The 14,237-nt window shown below is 38.8% G+C and overlaps 1 protein-coding gene across 5 annotated transcripts in view; it reads left to right on the top strand.

Moving 5' to 3' along the window:
* Window positions 1–14,237, top strand: part of plxdc2b (plexin domain containing 2b) — a 134,348-nt gene that overhangs the window by 116,437 nt on the left and 3,674 nt on the right. For 2 of the 5 annotated variants that reach the window (XM_062021620.1, XM_062021621.1), the window contains exons 12-13: window positions 3,521–3,687; window positions 3,753–10,580. In XM_062021620.1, the coding sequence (XP_061877604.1) occupies window positions 3,521–3,687; window positions 3,753–3,872 (287 nt within the window). In that variant the 3' untranslated portion in view covers window positions 3,873–10,580. Of the gene's footprint in view, window positions 1–3,520; window positions 3,688–3,752; window positions 10,583–14,237 lie in introns of those variants that run through there. The other 3 variants (XR_009821208.1, XM_062021622.1, XM_062021623.1) reach the window with 3 other exon arrangements.

Genomic DNA, 14,237 nt, shown 5'->3' with positions numbered 1-14,237 from the left:
TGTAAAAAATTGTGATATTAATCAAGATCGGATGCTATGAAAAAAATAACTGTGATCCTTTTTTTTGGCATATCCCCCAGCCTTAGGATCAAATAGTCAGCTTGGAGTAATCACAAATAAGGAAGCAACACCACACAAATGTTTGTAACACAACATTATTTCCTCCCCAAAGTCACGCACGCTAAGAGTGTCAGTTTGAAGTCAACACGCTTTACTTAACTGCCGCTACCGCACTTCATCAATCATCCTCGTAGCGATCCAGTAATTCACATTCCAGTTTTAGTCCACTCAAAAAAGTGAAAAAATTATGTAATATAATAATCCACAATCGCTTGATGATTGCCATATATAAATATTATTTCCAGCTGAGTGTAATTGTAATGAATAGAAACACAGTGATGGATCCGTGTGGTCTTTACAAGATGATGACATAACTGCAGTGTACCAAACATAAATGACTTGTTTAAGATTTAGAAAGCAGGGGTTGATAAAAGACTTTGCTGCTGTGATATGTTACATCATGGTGGTGGTATACAAGCGCTTGTGCGAGTAAAAATGCATTTTTTCCACATTTAATTGACCCCAATTACATACGTACCAATAAGAGTACTGATGAATATTGATAAGAAATATTGTTCTTGGTTTATCGATAAAATCCCAACGATATACATCTCTAGTTGGGACAAGGAGTTATACAAGCATGTGTAATACAAGCATGTGTACAATATACCGAGGATGTCATTGTGGCTTGTGCAGCCCTTTGAGACACTTGTGATTCAGGGCTATATAAATAAACATTGATTGATTGATTGATATAACATTTTTGGATTCAAGTAAAGTATAATTTTAGGAAGCAGGGAAAGACAAGTGTTATTTTTCCAGTGTTCAAGGTAGTTAAAATAACTATTTTACATGGAATTTATTAAATATAAAATCAGATCAATATGCGGAACACTTTGCAGTTTTTTGTTGTTTTTTTTGTCGTGCGTTCATATATTTTGTTTCCCTGAGGACGCATTTGACACCAATTTGGTGAAAAGGCCCACATGTCCCACATGTACACTGCGGTACTGTCTGATGTGTTTGTTGTGCCATGTTCTCCAGCAAAAGTGCATATATTATTTTTTCCTGCTCACAGGTAATTTGTCAGTGATGAAAAAAAAAAAAAAAACCTGTAAATGGCAGAAGAAGGAGACAAGTATTTGTGTACACTCACGTTGCATTTGTTTCTTTATTTATTCATTAAAAAGGGATAGTGCACATTAATGTTCCCTACATAACACATAGGGTATTGTGTAAATATGACAGATTATAGCAAAAATGCTAATTTTCCACATAAAAACAGGTTGACAGCATTACAACCACTGCTCTGTATTAAATATGAAGCAGTGTTACAAAACAGCAACAGCTCCTACGGTGTCGACTTGCATTGTTGTTTCAAGTTGAAAGAGTCATAAATTATTAAAATAATATTTGCAAAAATTATTTATTATTGCTTGCCATCTTTTTCCCACCAGATATTTGTCAAATGTTGATGACGGTTGATTTTCCAAACGCGAGAAAGACCGCCTGTGCCTCCTGCTGGCCAACAAGAGAACACCAATGCATATTTATGGGCCCAAACAGCAGCAGTGATAAAACTACAGTTTTTTTCACCTGTCGGTTTTTACTTTTAAACTACGGTACGGAGGGGATTCATATGGCCCCATTCCTGGGTGAATCTCCCGTGACAGGAAGGGTGGGGGGTTAATCATTTTGCAATACAGTCTGCTGAAAATGATGGAAAGCGCCACTCTACACAGCAACTGACGCTGTGGTCAAAGTTGGAATTGCCACAAAACACAATTTAAGATATTCAACACTCTACTGCCATCTGGCGGCTAAAGTGGATAGTGATCTTCTTGCGTCACATTCAGGCCACATCAGGAGGTAGTCGATGACTACGTTTACACTGCAGGCCAAAGTGGCCCCAATCTGATTTCTTTATTTATTTCATTTTTACAGCTGACTGTTTACACTGCAAGTGAAATGTGACTTTTATTAGACTCCAGTGTAAAGGCGATTGTGGCCCCAACGTGGCCTCCGCGGTACTTGCATGCGCAATGTGATAAAGTGAAAACAAAGTAAAAATAAAATGTAAGTCGCCCAACCTTAAAATTAGTGGGTGGGGGGTTTATCTGAAAGTAAATGAAAGTAATACAATGTATGAATGGATGTATATAGTGTAATATATTTGGGAGGGTTGTAATCTTTTATGGCTGTTAAGTAGAGGAGACACAGACATCGGCGTGGATCTACGTGAACTTTATCTTTCAACTCACATGTACCGTATTTTTCAGAGTCTAAGTCGCTCCGGAGTGTAAGTCGCACCGGCCGAAAATGCATAATAAAGAAGGAAAAAAACATACTGTATATAAGTCGCACTGGAGTATAAGTCGCATTTTTTGGGGAAATGTATTTGATAAAAGCCAACACCAAGAATAGACATTTGAAAGGCAATTTAAAATAAATAAAGAATAGTGAACAACAGGCTGAATAAGTGTACGTTATATGAGGCATAAATAACCAACTGAGAACATGCCTGGTATGTTAACGTAACATATTATGGTAAGAGTCATTCAAATAACTATAACATATAGAACATGCTATACGTTTACCAAACAATCTGTCACACCTAATCGCTAAATCCCATGAAATCTTATACGTCTAGTCTCTTACGTGAATGAGCTAAATAATATTATTTGATATTTTACGGTAATGTGTTAATAATTTCACACATAAGTCGCTCCTGAGCAATGTTCCCTCTAATTTTTTATCTGTGTGAGCAAACGCACAAACTCCCTGAGCATTCAGTGGAGCACATGTGAGCAACATCAGACGTGCACACTGTGGCCACACCAGCATCACACCTGTCCCAAATCTGACATCATAACCATTTAAATGTGTTATTAAAAGTCATATTGCAGTCTACACGTATCTCTTATGTGTGACTGCCATCTTATTGCAGTCTACATGTATCTCTTATGTGTGATCTACATGTATCTCTTATGTGTGACTGCCATCTACTGGTCACACTTATCATTTCACCATGTACCAAATAAAATAGCTTGGAGGTCGGTAAGCACAACCAAAATGATTCTGTACATTAGGCGCACCGGGTTATAAGGTGCACTGTCGAGATTTGAGAAAATGAAAGGATTTTAAGTGCGCCTTATAGTCCGAAAAATACGGTAATTGATTGAAACATCAATTTGCATGGGATTCAAACCCGGTATGTCTGCCTAAAAAGGCCAGTACGATAATGCTGTGCACCATGGAGGACAATGCTATATTGGGTGTGGCTTGCCACTATATTCTAATCAGTGACGGAGCAGGAAGGGGCAAGCAATATGTTTACTGTAAAAGTTCATATGAAGTGCCCTGACATTGCCATTCGCCTCTTGACGCAAGATGAGACTCCTCATAAGAGTTTATAATAATGATGTAATGATGCATCTTTTTCCTGTGTGTGTGTTTGCAGTGATGCCAGTGAGCGGCGCGGCCGACAGGAAGCCGGGCACACATCCTTTGCACACAGGTTTGATCCTGGGTGTCCTCCTGGTGATGCTGATCCTGGTGGTGGGCGTGCTGGTCAGCGTCTACATCTACCACCGCCCCACCTCCGCCGCCAGCCTCTTCCTCATGGAGGTGAGCGTGACGCCGCCACACACGTCGCACATCTGTTGACGCCCTGACCCTCTTGCGTCCTTCAGAGACGGCCCAGCAGGTGGCCGGCCATGAAGTTCCGTCGGGGTTCGGGCCGGCCGGCGTACGCGGAGGTGGAGCCTGCGGGTCAGGAGAAGGAGGGCTTCATTGTTTGCGAGCAGTGCTGAGGGGGGTCACGCTCCCGATGTCCCTCCCCCTTCTTCTTTCTCACACCAGCCCTCCTCACCCTGCTGAGGATGTGGACCTGGACCCGGACGTGGTCCTGGACCCGGGCCGTGGATCCGGACGGATGCAGCGGCCAGAAACTCTGGAGAAGTGACTGCTTATAGCCAGGAAGTGAGGGGGGCGCTGTTGTGGTCAATCAGCATCACTCTCTGTCCTTTCGCTTATTACTGCCCCCTACTGCTTATAATGAGCGCTGCAGGCTGGACGGACTTCCTATGGTGGCCAGGAAGTGCAAAACAATTTTACCAACACTTTTACGTTGCATAAAAATAGTTCAACACATTAACAAAAGGCGAAAATGACAATTACACAAAAAGGGAACGCTCCAAAATGTATTTCCTTCGCCCAAATCACAATAATTACAAACTTATGTTTGTTTCTTGCGTAAACGAACAACAATATGTCAACCATTTATTTCTCAAACAACACAATGGTTGTGCTTCTGCGTAGCTCAGAACTACTTCCTGTTCCTGTCTACAGCGCTAAGCCTTCTGGGTAATGTAGTATACAAACATGCATTCCTTGTTCACATGTATTTATATATTTATTTAATCTTTATTTATCCGGTGTAAGACAAGAACAGATTTTCATTTGCAATGATGACCTAGCAAAGAGGCAGCATTTTCATGCTAGAGATGTTGAAGTGTGATGATAATGTCTCATTATCTTTCGTTTACCAACCAAAATTAGCGCTATAGATCACAGTTCACAAATGCTCCTAGCGTGAAGGGATGGTAAATAAATGAATGTTTAAGATGTTCAAATGCTTTTCAAGTGTAAAACATACACGGAGAATGTCTGCAACTTGTGGATGACAGAGCGGACAATAAGGAAGCCTTAGGTGGTGTTTCTTTTTCGAATTGTTGGTGACTGCTGAATACATTTAGTAATACAATCAGTGTTCCTAATAACGGCGTTATATAATAATGGCATTGGTAACGCCGTTACTTTTACTAGTAACGAGTAATTTAATTACTTTTAGGTTTGTTACAACGCCGTTAGCGATAGCTTGATGTAACGTGGCATGGACGAGATATCAAACAGGAAGAGACACCATCACAGCAGACAACATACGCACACAATGGGAATATTGAACAGCAAATCAGTGATTGAATGGATAAACCTGCCATCCAAACAATACCCCGTTTGTTGACAAGAAGATATGACAGCCATCGAAGCACATTCAATCTCTTTATGAAGTGGATGTAGCACAATCCGGTGAAAAGATTCAAAAGAGTTGGCGTTAAAGGCCCACAAAGTGCGCTGCTGAATGCTAAAGCTAAAAAACCCTCGATGACATCGCATGTCGCTAAGCAACAGGCCCCGCCTTTTAAAAAGCACATACTCCGCCCACTGAACCCTTATACTATACATCTTTGAAATGCAAATCCAAGATATTTAAAGTTGTAGTTTTTTTTAAGTAACGTATAAATTACTTTCCCTGGTAATTACATTTATTAAGGAGTAATTCCGTTAGTAATTCAATTACTTTTTTGGTAAAGTACAGAGTAACTATAATTAATTGCCTTTTAAAAGTCATTTTCAGAACACTGATTACATTTATTATTCCGCTCTCTTTTTCATCCGCTTTCTTCTCACAATTTTTTTTAAAATCTGATTTATTTTCCATTTTCTACCGCTTGTCCCTCTGGGTGTGCTGGAGCCTATCTCAGGTGCATTCAGCAGGTGCAAGTCGCCACAATTCACTTTCAAAATGTTTGGCTCATTCGTGACACTCGTGCTACCATATTTTTATTTTCTAAAAAAAAGTTCCACATTTGCCGCATTCAAAATGTGTTTTTCAAACTGCCCGCATTTTTCAACCACTTCAAACCATTCCAATGCTATCTGTTGATGTTAGTTCAATGCTTTTTTGGCTAATTTTTGATGGTATACATTTCAGGGTCATATTTTGGCGTACAAGCGTGCTGAAATATATGACTTTAGCATGTTAACATTATCAAGTAAAAAAGTAAAAGTTTAAGTATCCATGATTGTCACACACACACGAGGTGTGGCAAAATTATTCTCTGCATTTGACCCATCACCCTTGATCACCCCCTGGGAGGTGAGGGGAGCAGTGAGCAGCAGCGGTGGCCGCGCCCGGGAATCATTTTTGGTGATTTAACCCCCAATTCCAACCCTTGATGCTGAGTGCCAAGCAGGGAGGTAATGGGTCCCATTTTTTATAGTCTTTGGTATGACTCGGCCAGGGTTTGAACTCACAACTTACCGATCTCAGGGCGGACACTCTAAATCAGGCCTGGGCAATTATTTTGACTCGGGGGCCACATTTAGAGAAAAAAATGTGTCTGTATATCTATTTTTAGGGACACTAAAACAAAACCTCACAATAATGTCTGATTGAATGCTAAAAACGTTATGACAGACCGCCTTAAAAACGTAATGTAATTTTACATTTTTCTATGAACGATAAAACACTGAATATTGACTAAATATGAACATCACACCCCCTTTTGATTGACATATTTTACAATCAAGTGAAACGCAACAAAAATGCAACAAACAGTGAAATATGAACGCGAAGGGTATAAAATAAACCCACCTACAATCTGATATATCACTAAGCTTTAGAACTTTGTTGTGAAAAGCTCCTTCCGCGTCTGTGGAAACGCTTCTCACCCACACTGCTTGGTGCCTCGTCTGAGCTGCTGTGACGTAGATTACCATAGTAACTAATTAGATTACCATAGTAACTAGTAGTGATGGGTCCGGCAACACCGATGCATCGGCGCATGCGTCGAGCTTATAGAGCAAAACCCTGTGTCGGTGCGCGTACCGCTTTTAGAAAGTCACGTGACCGATACGCGACCTGTGTCGCACTGACGCCTCCTCTGTGCCCTGTGAGCGGGTCTTTTCTACAGCCGGAAAAATAATAACTAAGAAGTGAAATCGTCTACAATTTAATACGTTGGAAAAACTGTTTTTTTTTTAAAATAAAAATGTGTTAACAATTTTTTTTTTTTAAATCCCAGTCCACAAGCATCCTCATTCACAAATACGTTCTCTTAGATTTCCATGTTATGATACATGTTCACATTATTTATTGACTATCTAAAAAAGATAAAAATATATTTTTATTTAAATGAAGATATGAGATAATCCTAAATGAAATACAATGACTTGGTTTATATTATTGTATATACTAGGTCATAAAATCAGTGTCAGTTGAGTTGGTCCATAAATTGCTTGTAGGGATTTTTAATGTCCAGCAGATGTCAGTATTTAGTGACACAGTATCAATACAGTTTTGCAATGTGTTGAAACGCTTCATGACGCCTCATGAACCCATCTCTAGTAACTAGTATATCATGCAAAAGCGCAGATTCCAACCATTGAAATACTTTGTATAGTTCAAGACTTACGGTCATTAGAAAACATGACTGCATATCATAATGGCAGCTACACTTTCCATCTTAAAGATCTAAAAAATTATTTGGGAATGTCCGGCGGGCCAGATTGAAAAGCTTAACGGGCCTTAATTTGCCCAGGTCTGTTCTAAATGCTGTATTTTTGTACGTGATGCATGTTAACCGATAGCTTTTTTTAAGCTTATTTTTTTCCACTTATGTGGGACAAGTATCCACTTGAGTGTACTAGGGGTGTAACGGTACGTGTATTTGTATTGAACCGTTTCAGTATGGGGGTTCCGGTTCGGTTTGGAGGTGTACCGAACGAGTTTCCACACGGACATATTAAGTAGCGTAACGCAGGTTGTGTAAACAATGCACACTGAGGCACAACACACGACATGCTAGCAGCTAACGGGCTAGGATAGACTGACCATACATCCTCTTTTCACCGGACATGTCCTCTTTTGCGGAGCTGTCAGGGCGGAGTTTCTTAAATGCCTCAAATGTCCGGCATTTTGAGTTAGGGTTGCGTGTATTTTCAATGTACGTTCAGGGTTAAGAAGGGGTTAAAAACAAAACATATTGTGCATGCAGCAGCATTTGTGAGGGAGGGTCAGAGACAGAGAGAGTGAGAGTTATGATAAACACGCATGCGTCGCCAGGCTCTGCTTTTTATCCATAGATTTATTAGATTTAATTTTTTATTATCTATAGCAGGGGTGTCAAAAGTGTGCCCCGGAGGCCATTTGTGGCCCACAGCTAATGTTTTAAGGCCCACGGCACATTCTAAAAATACTATTAAAATAAACAAAAACATAACAAAAGTGAAATAAAAAAGGTTAAATGTAGTTTAGAAAAAGTTGCAATGTTGACTAATAAAACAAAGCTGTTTTTTTTCTTTCAAACTGTCATTGCTTAAAACATAATATTGAATCAAAATCAATGTTGTTATGAATTATTGACCTATCCAAGGTTCCCATTACTTCACATCAAATATTCCACTAAGAAAAATATTTTTGGTGGAAGATTTTGCAAATTTGGTAAATAAATAACCCCAAAATTTGTATTTTGTTGTTTTCTTACTGTACCAAAAATGAACCGAACCGTGACCTATAAACTGAGGTACGTATCGAACCGAAATTTTTGTGTACCGTTACATCCCTAGTGTGTATCATACGTGACTTGTGTGGCTGTGACACCACTTTCTGCCTGCTGGTTGTCTCTGACACACAGCTGTGTGCGGTCATGGAGATGACACCTTGACACGTGCAAGTGCAGATGGTGCTAGTTGACACCGTGGAAAGCATTAGCAGTCGTTCCTGAGTGGGCCGTGACGGACACACACGGTGGAGTTTAAGGTAAGAAGTAATGTTAATGTTCATTTAATGTTAATGTAAAGCTGATGTAAGGTTTGTTGTTGATATTCCTGCTGTTGTGTGTGATTCCCGTGCATGCCTCCATGTCAGTGAATACACATTGTTTTTATTTACGATTAGAGAACTATATGAATGGGGCAGCGCGGTGGCACAGGGGTTAGTGCATGTGCCTCACAATACGAAGGTCCTGAGTAGTCCTAAATTCAATCCCGGGCTCGGGATCTTTCTGTGTGGAGTTTGCATGTTCTCCAAAAACATGCACCTGGGGATAGGTTGATTGGCAACACTAAATTGGCCCTAGTGTGTGAATGTTGTCTGTCTATCTGTGTTGGCCCTGTGATGAGGTGGCGACTTGTCCAGGGTGTACCCCGCCTTCCGCCCGAATGCAGCTGAGATAGGCTCCAGCACCCCCCGCGACCCCAAAAAGGGACAAGCGGTAGAAAAATGGATGGATGGAAATATATGAATGATGTCATCAGTGACGAGTCGACCTTAAAAATTCGGAAGTCGCACAACCCCCAGTATACACCTCAGTCATGCCGTATATTTTGTCATGCTAAAATATATACCGTATTTTTCAGACTATAAGTCGCTCCGGAGTATGAGTCGCACCGGCCGAAAATGCATAATAAAGAAGGAAAAAAACATATATAAGTCGCGCTGGAGTATAAGTCGCATTTTTTGGGGAAATTTATTTGATAAAACCCAACACCAAGAATAGACATTTGAAAGGCAATTTAAAATAAATAAAGAATAGTGAACAACAGGCTGAATAAGTGTACGTTATATGAGGCATAAATAACCAACTGAGAACGTGCCTGGTATGTTAACGTAACATATTATGGTAAGAGTCATTCAAATAACTATAACATATAGAACATGCTATATGTTTACCAAACAATCTGTCACTCCTAATCGCTAAATCCCATGAAATCTTATATGTCTAGTCTCTTACGTGAATGAGCTAAATAATATTATTTGATATTTTACGGTAATGTGTTAATAATTTCACACATGAGTCGCTCCTGAGTATAAGTCGCACCCCCGGCGACCAAACTATGAAAAAAACTGTGATTTATTTCAGAAAAATACGGTAACTTTCGCATGTAAACATGCTAGCTTTAGCATTTTAACATTAGCAAGTAAGCATGCTAGCGTTAACGTGCTAGATTTTTGGGCTAATTTTGCTGGTATTCACTTCAGGGTCATATTTTGGCGTAGAAGCGTGCTAAAATATAGAATTTTAGCATGTTAACATTATCAAGTAAGCATGCTAACATTAACATCCTAGCATTTTTAGCAACTTTTCTGGCCAACACATCAGAATTATATATTTTGGCATATAAGCATGCTAAAATATATTACTTTCGCATGTAAACATGCTAGCTTTAGCATTTTAACATTAGCAAGTAAGCATGTTAGCGTTAACATTAGTAGTTTTTTCTATGTTTTTATGTAATAAGTTGTAGGTGTATTTATTTCAGTGTAAAAAGTGTTTTGCTTGGGTCATGAAATGATAATGGTGTGCCAGGGCATACATACATTTTATATTTAATGCTTAAATCTCTGAAGTCTACATTAACTTCACATCTATCCCTCATTTCAAAATGTTTTAGTTTTTTTCATGTTGTTTTTTTTGTTTGTTTGTTTTCCGCCCTTTTTTGTCAAACAAAACTGTTTTTAATGGCAAACACACAAAATATGCAAAATCTTCCACCAAAAATATTTTTCAAAGTGGAATATTTGATGTGAAGTAATCGGAACCTTGGATAGGTCAATAATTCATAATAACATTGATTTTGATTCAATATTATGTTTTGAGCAATGACAGTTTGAAAGAAAAAAAAACAGCTTTGTTTTAATTACTCAACATTGCAACTTTTGCTAAATTACATTTCACCTTTAAGCTTTTTTATTTCACTTTTGTTATGTTTTTGTTTATTTTAATAGTATTTTTAGAATGTGCCGTGGGCCTTTAAAACATTAGCTATGGGCCGCAAATGGCCTCCGGGGCACACTTTTGACACCCCTGCTATAGATAATAAAAAGTTTAATCTAATAAATCTATGGATAAAAAGCAGAGCCTGGCGACGCATGCGTGTTTATCATAACTCTCTCTGTCTCTGCCCCTCCCTCACTAATGCTGCTGCGCGCACAATTTGTTTTGTTTTTAACCCCTTCTTAACCCTGGATATACATTGAAAATACACGCAACCCTAACTCAAAATGCCGGACATTTGAGGCATTTAAGAAACTCCACCCTGACAGCTCCGCAAAATAGGACATGTCCGGTGAAAAGAGGACGTATGGTCACTATACAAAAAAAATGGCCGCCAATTGGGCCATTTTAAACCCTAACAATCGTACTAAAACTCTGGAGGGAGTGACTTCTACAACACTGTTATTTTCAAATATCATTTAGTTTCATGGAGCGTAAAAGTGTGTTGCAGTTTGTAAAATTATTTTGCACTTCCCGGCCATCGCAGCATGAGCACAAAAGTCGAAATATAAAAAGTTGCTAAACAAAACAAACAAAAAAAGCCTTTTAAAAAAATAATCTCCTTTGGTCGTACTTTTGGCATTTTTTTCTTTCAGGAGTTTGCACTTTTTTTTTCCAGGTGGTACCAACGCAACTTGGCAACTTGTGTGTGATGGATTTCTTTTGGAAGTGTGTGAATGGACAAACAAAAAGACTTGATTTGTAATTGTGCGGAAACAGCTGCTGCTGCCTCTCTTGAAATTGGAGTGTTGAATGAAGCATTCATGTGCTCATCACCGCCTCACACATTCATTGACCTTCCTGTATTTATACTGAAAAAATATTTTTATAGGCCTCTTTTTATATTCTCTTTATTTTTCAAACTGCTCCAAAAAGGAAACTTTCTAGTTTGGTTTCAAGCCAAAGACTGTCACCGCTCACTAAATACTAATTGTAGCCGTTAGCATGCTATGCTAACTAGCTTAGCAACATTTTTCATGTACACGCTAACAACTAAATTCAAATTAGAAGCTAGATTTATTTGACCCGGGAGATAATGGCTAATTAACCCGATCGTGCCATAGCTAGTTAATGACTTATGATGTCAGTGTTTGAGGGCCCATGGCTGCTCAACGGCTAGTCACCAGCATGTGAGGTTAAGGCTAGTTAACCACTGATGATGTCATGGTTCGGTAACTACTGATGATGTTAGTGTTTGAGGGACTATGGCCAGTTAATGACTGATGATGGCATGGTTAGGTAACTACTAATCATGATATAGCCAGTTAACTTTGATGTCAGTGTTTGAGGGCCCATGGCAACATAACACCCTGTTAACAACTAACGAGGTTATGGCTATTTATGTAATTACTGATGATGTCAGCATTTAAAGGACTATGGCTTGTTAACGACCGATAAAGTCATGGCTACTTAATCACTGATCATGTCACAGCTACTTAACCACTTTTACTGTCATAGCTAGTTAATTACTGATGATATCATGACTACTTAAAGGCGAGTCAATCACTGGTGATGTCATGGTTAGCAAACCACTTATGATATCAGTGTTTGAGGGCCCATGGCTACTTAAAGGCTAATTAACCATTGATGATGTCATGGTTAGTTAATGGCTGATCCTATCATGGCTACTTAATAACTAAACATGCAATTGCTAGTTAACTACGGATATCATAGCGTTATTGGCTAGTTAAAGATGGATCATGTCATGGCTAGTTAACCACTAACGATGTCATGACTAGTTAAGTACTGGCGATGTCATGGTTAGCAAACCATTTATGATATCAGTGTTTGAGGGCCCATGGCTACTTAAAGGCTAATTAACCATTTATGATGTCTTGTTTAGTTAATGGCTGATCCTATCATTGCTACTTAATAACTGATGATGTCATTGCTAGTTAACTACGGATATCATAGCGTTATTGGCTAGTTAAAGATGGATTATGTCATGGCTAGTTAACCACTGACAATGTCATGACTAATTAAGTACTGGTGATGTCATGGCTAGTTGACCACGGAAAATGTCATGACTAGTTAAGTACTGGTGATGTCATGGTTAGAAAACTACTTATGATATCAGTGTTTGAGGGCCCATGGCTACTTAAAGGCTAGTTAAACATTGATGATGTCATGGTTAGTTAATGGCTGATCCTATCATTGCTACTTAATAACAGATGATGTCATTGCTAGTTAACTACGGATATCATAGCGTTATTGGCTAGTTAAAGATGGATCATGTCATGGCTAGTTAACCACTGACAATGTCATGACTAATTAAGTACTGATGATGTCATGGCTAGTTGACCACGGAAAATGTCATGACTAGTTAAGTACTGGTGATGTCATGGTTAGAAAACTACTTATGATATCAGTGTTTGAGGGCCCATGGCTACTTAAAGGCTAGTTAAACATTGATGATGTCTTGGTTAGTTAATGGCTGATCCTATCATGGCTACTTAATAACGGATCATGTCAATGCTAGTTAACTACAGATATCATAGCTTTATTGGGTAGTTAAAAATTAATCATGGCATGGCTAGTTGACCACGGAAAATGTCATGACTAGTTAAGTACTGGTGATGTCATGGTGAGAAAACCACTTATGATATCAGTGTTTGAGGGCCCATGGCTACGTAAAGGCTAGTTAAACATTGATGATGTCATGGTTAGTTAATGGCTGATTCTATCATGGCTACTTAATAACTGATCGCGTCATTGCTAGTTAACTACGGATATCATGGCTTTTTTTTTTGGCTAGTTAAAGATGGATCATGTCATGGCTAGTTAACCACTGATGATGTCATGACTAGTTAAGTACTGGTGATGTCATGGCTAGTGAAGTACTGATGATATCATGGCTACTTTGGCTAGTTAAAGACGGGTCATATCATGGCTAGTTAACTACTGATGATGTCATGGCTAGTCAAGTACTGATGATATCATGGCTAGTTAAAGAGGGATCATGTCATTGCTTGATAACCACTGATGTCATCTACATATGACATCACAATATGTCATGTATATGATGTAGCGACTTCCGTAACTACAGATGATGTCATCAATATATGACATCAGTGGTTACATTGATTTTTTTGTAAAAAAAATAAAGGGCCAACATGGCGATATGAGCATACTAAGCCAAAAATTATGCAAATCAATCAACTATACACAATTAAATAATTTTGAATCTAAAATGTTATCTCTTAAACAAATAGTCAAAGCTTTTCTTGTTTTGGTTCTCACTCGGATTTGAAGCTGGTGTTTTGCTGCCATCTTGCGTTGGCAAAAAGTAGTTGACATTAAAAAAAACATTTGATTTTAATGACTCAATTAGGGAGTTGGCGTGTTTTTGTTATTAGGGTTGGCACACAAGGATGACGTCATCTTTCATTCCTAAAAGTGAAATATGGTGAAAAGAGAAGAAAGGGCAAAGACGAGTTTGGCTGCATTCTAGAGACCTTGTCGTCTTTTGTGCAAGACAACTGTCCTCCACAAACACACACACTGTGTGTGTGTTTTGCTACACTGTTGATACAGTAAAAAGCACTTTAATCACACAAA

This window comes from Entelurus aequoreus, linkage group LG15, assembly GCF_033978785.1.
Source record: "Entelurus aequoreus isolate RoL-2023_Sb linkage group LG15, RoL_Eaeq_v1.1, whole genome shotgun sequence".
Classification (NCBI taxonomy): Eukaryota; Metazoa; Chordata; class Actinopteri; order Syngnathiformes; family Syngnathidae; genus Entelurus; species Entelurus aequoreus.
The sequence above is the reverse complement of the archived record's forward strand: the minus strand, read 5'-3'. Positions and strand labels throughout refer to the sequence as shown.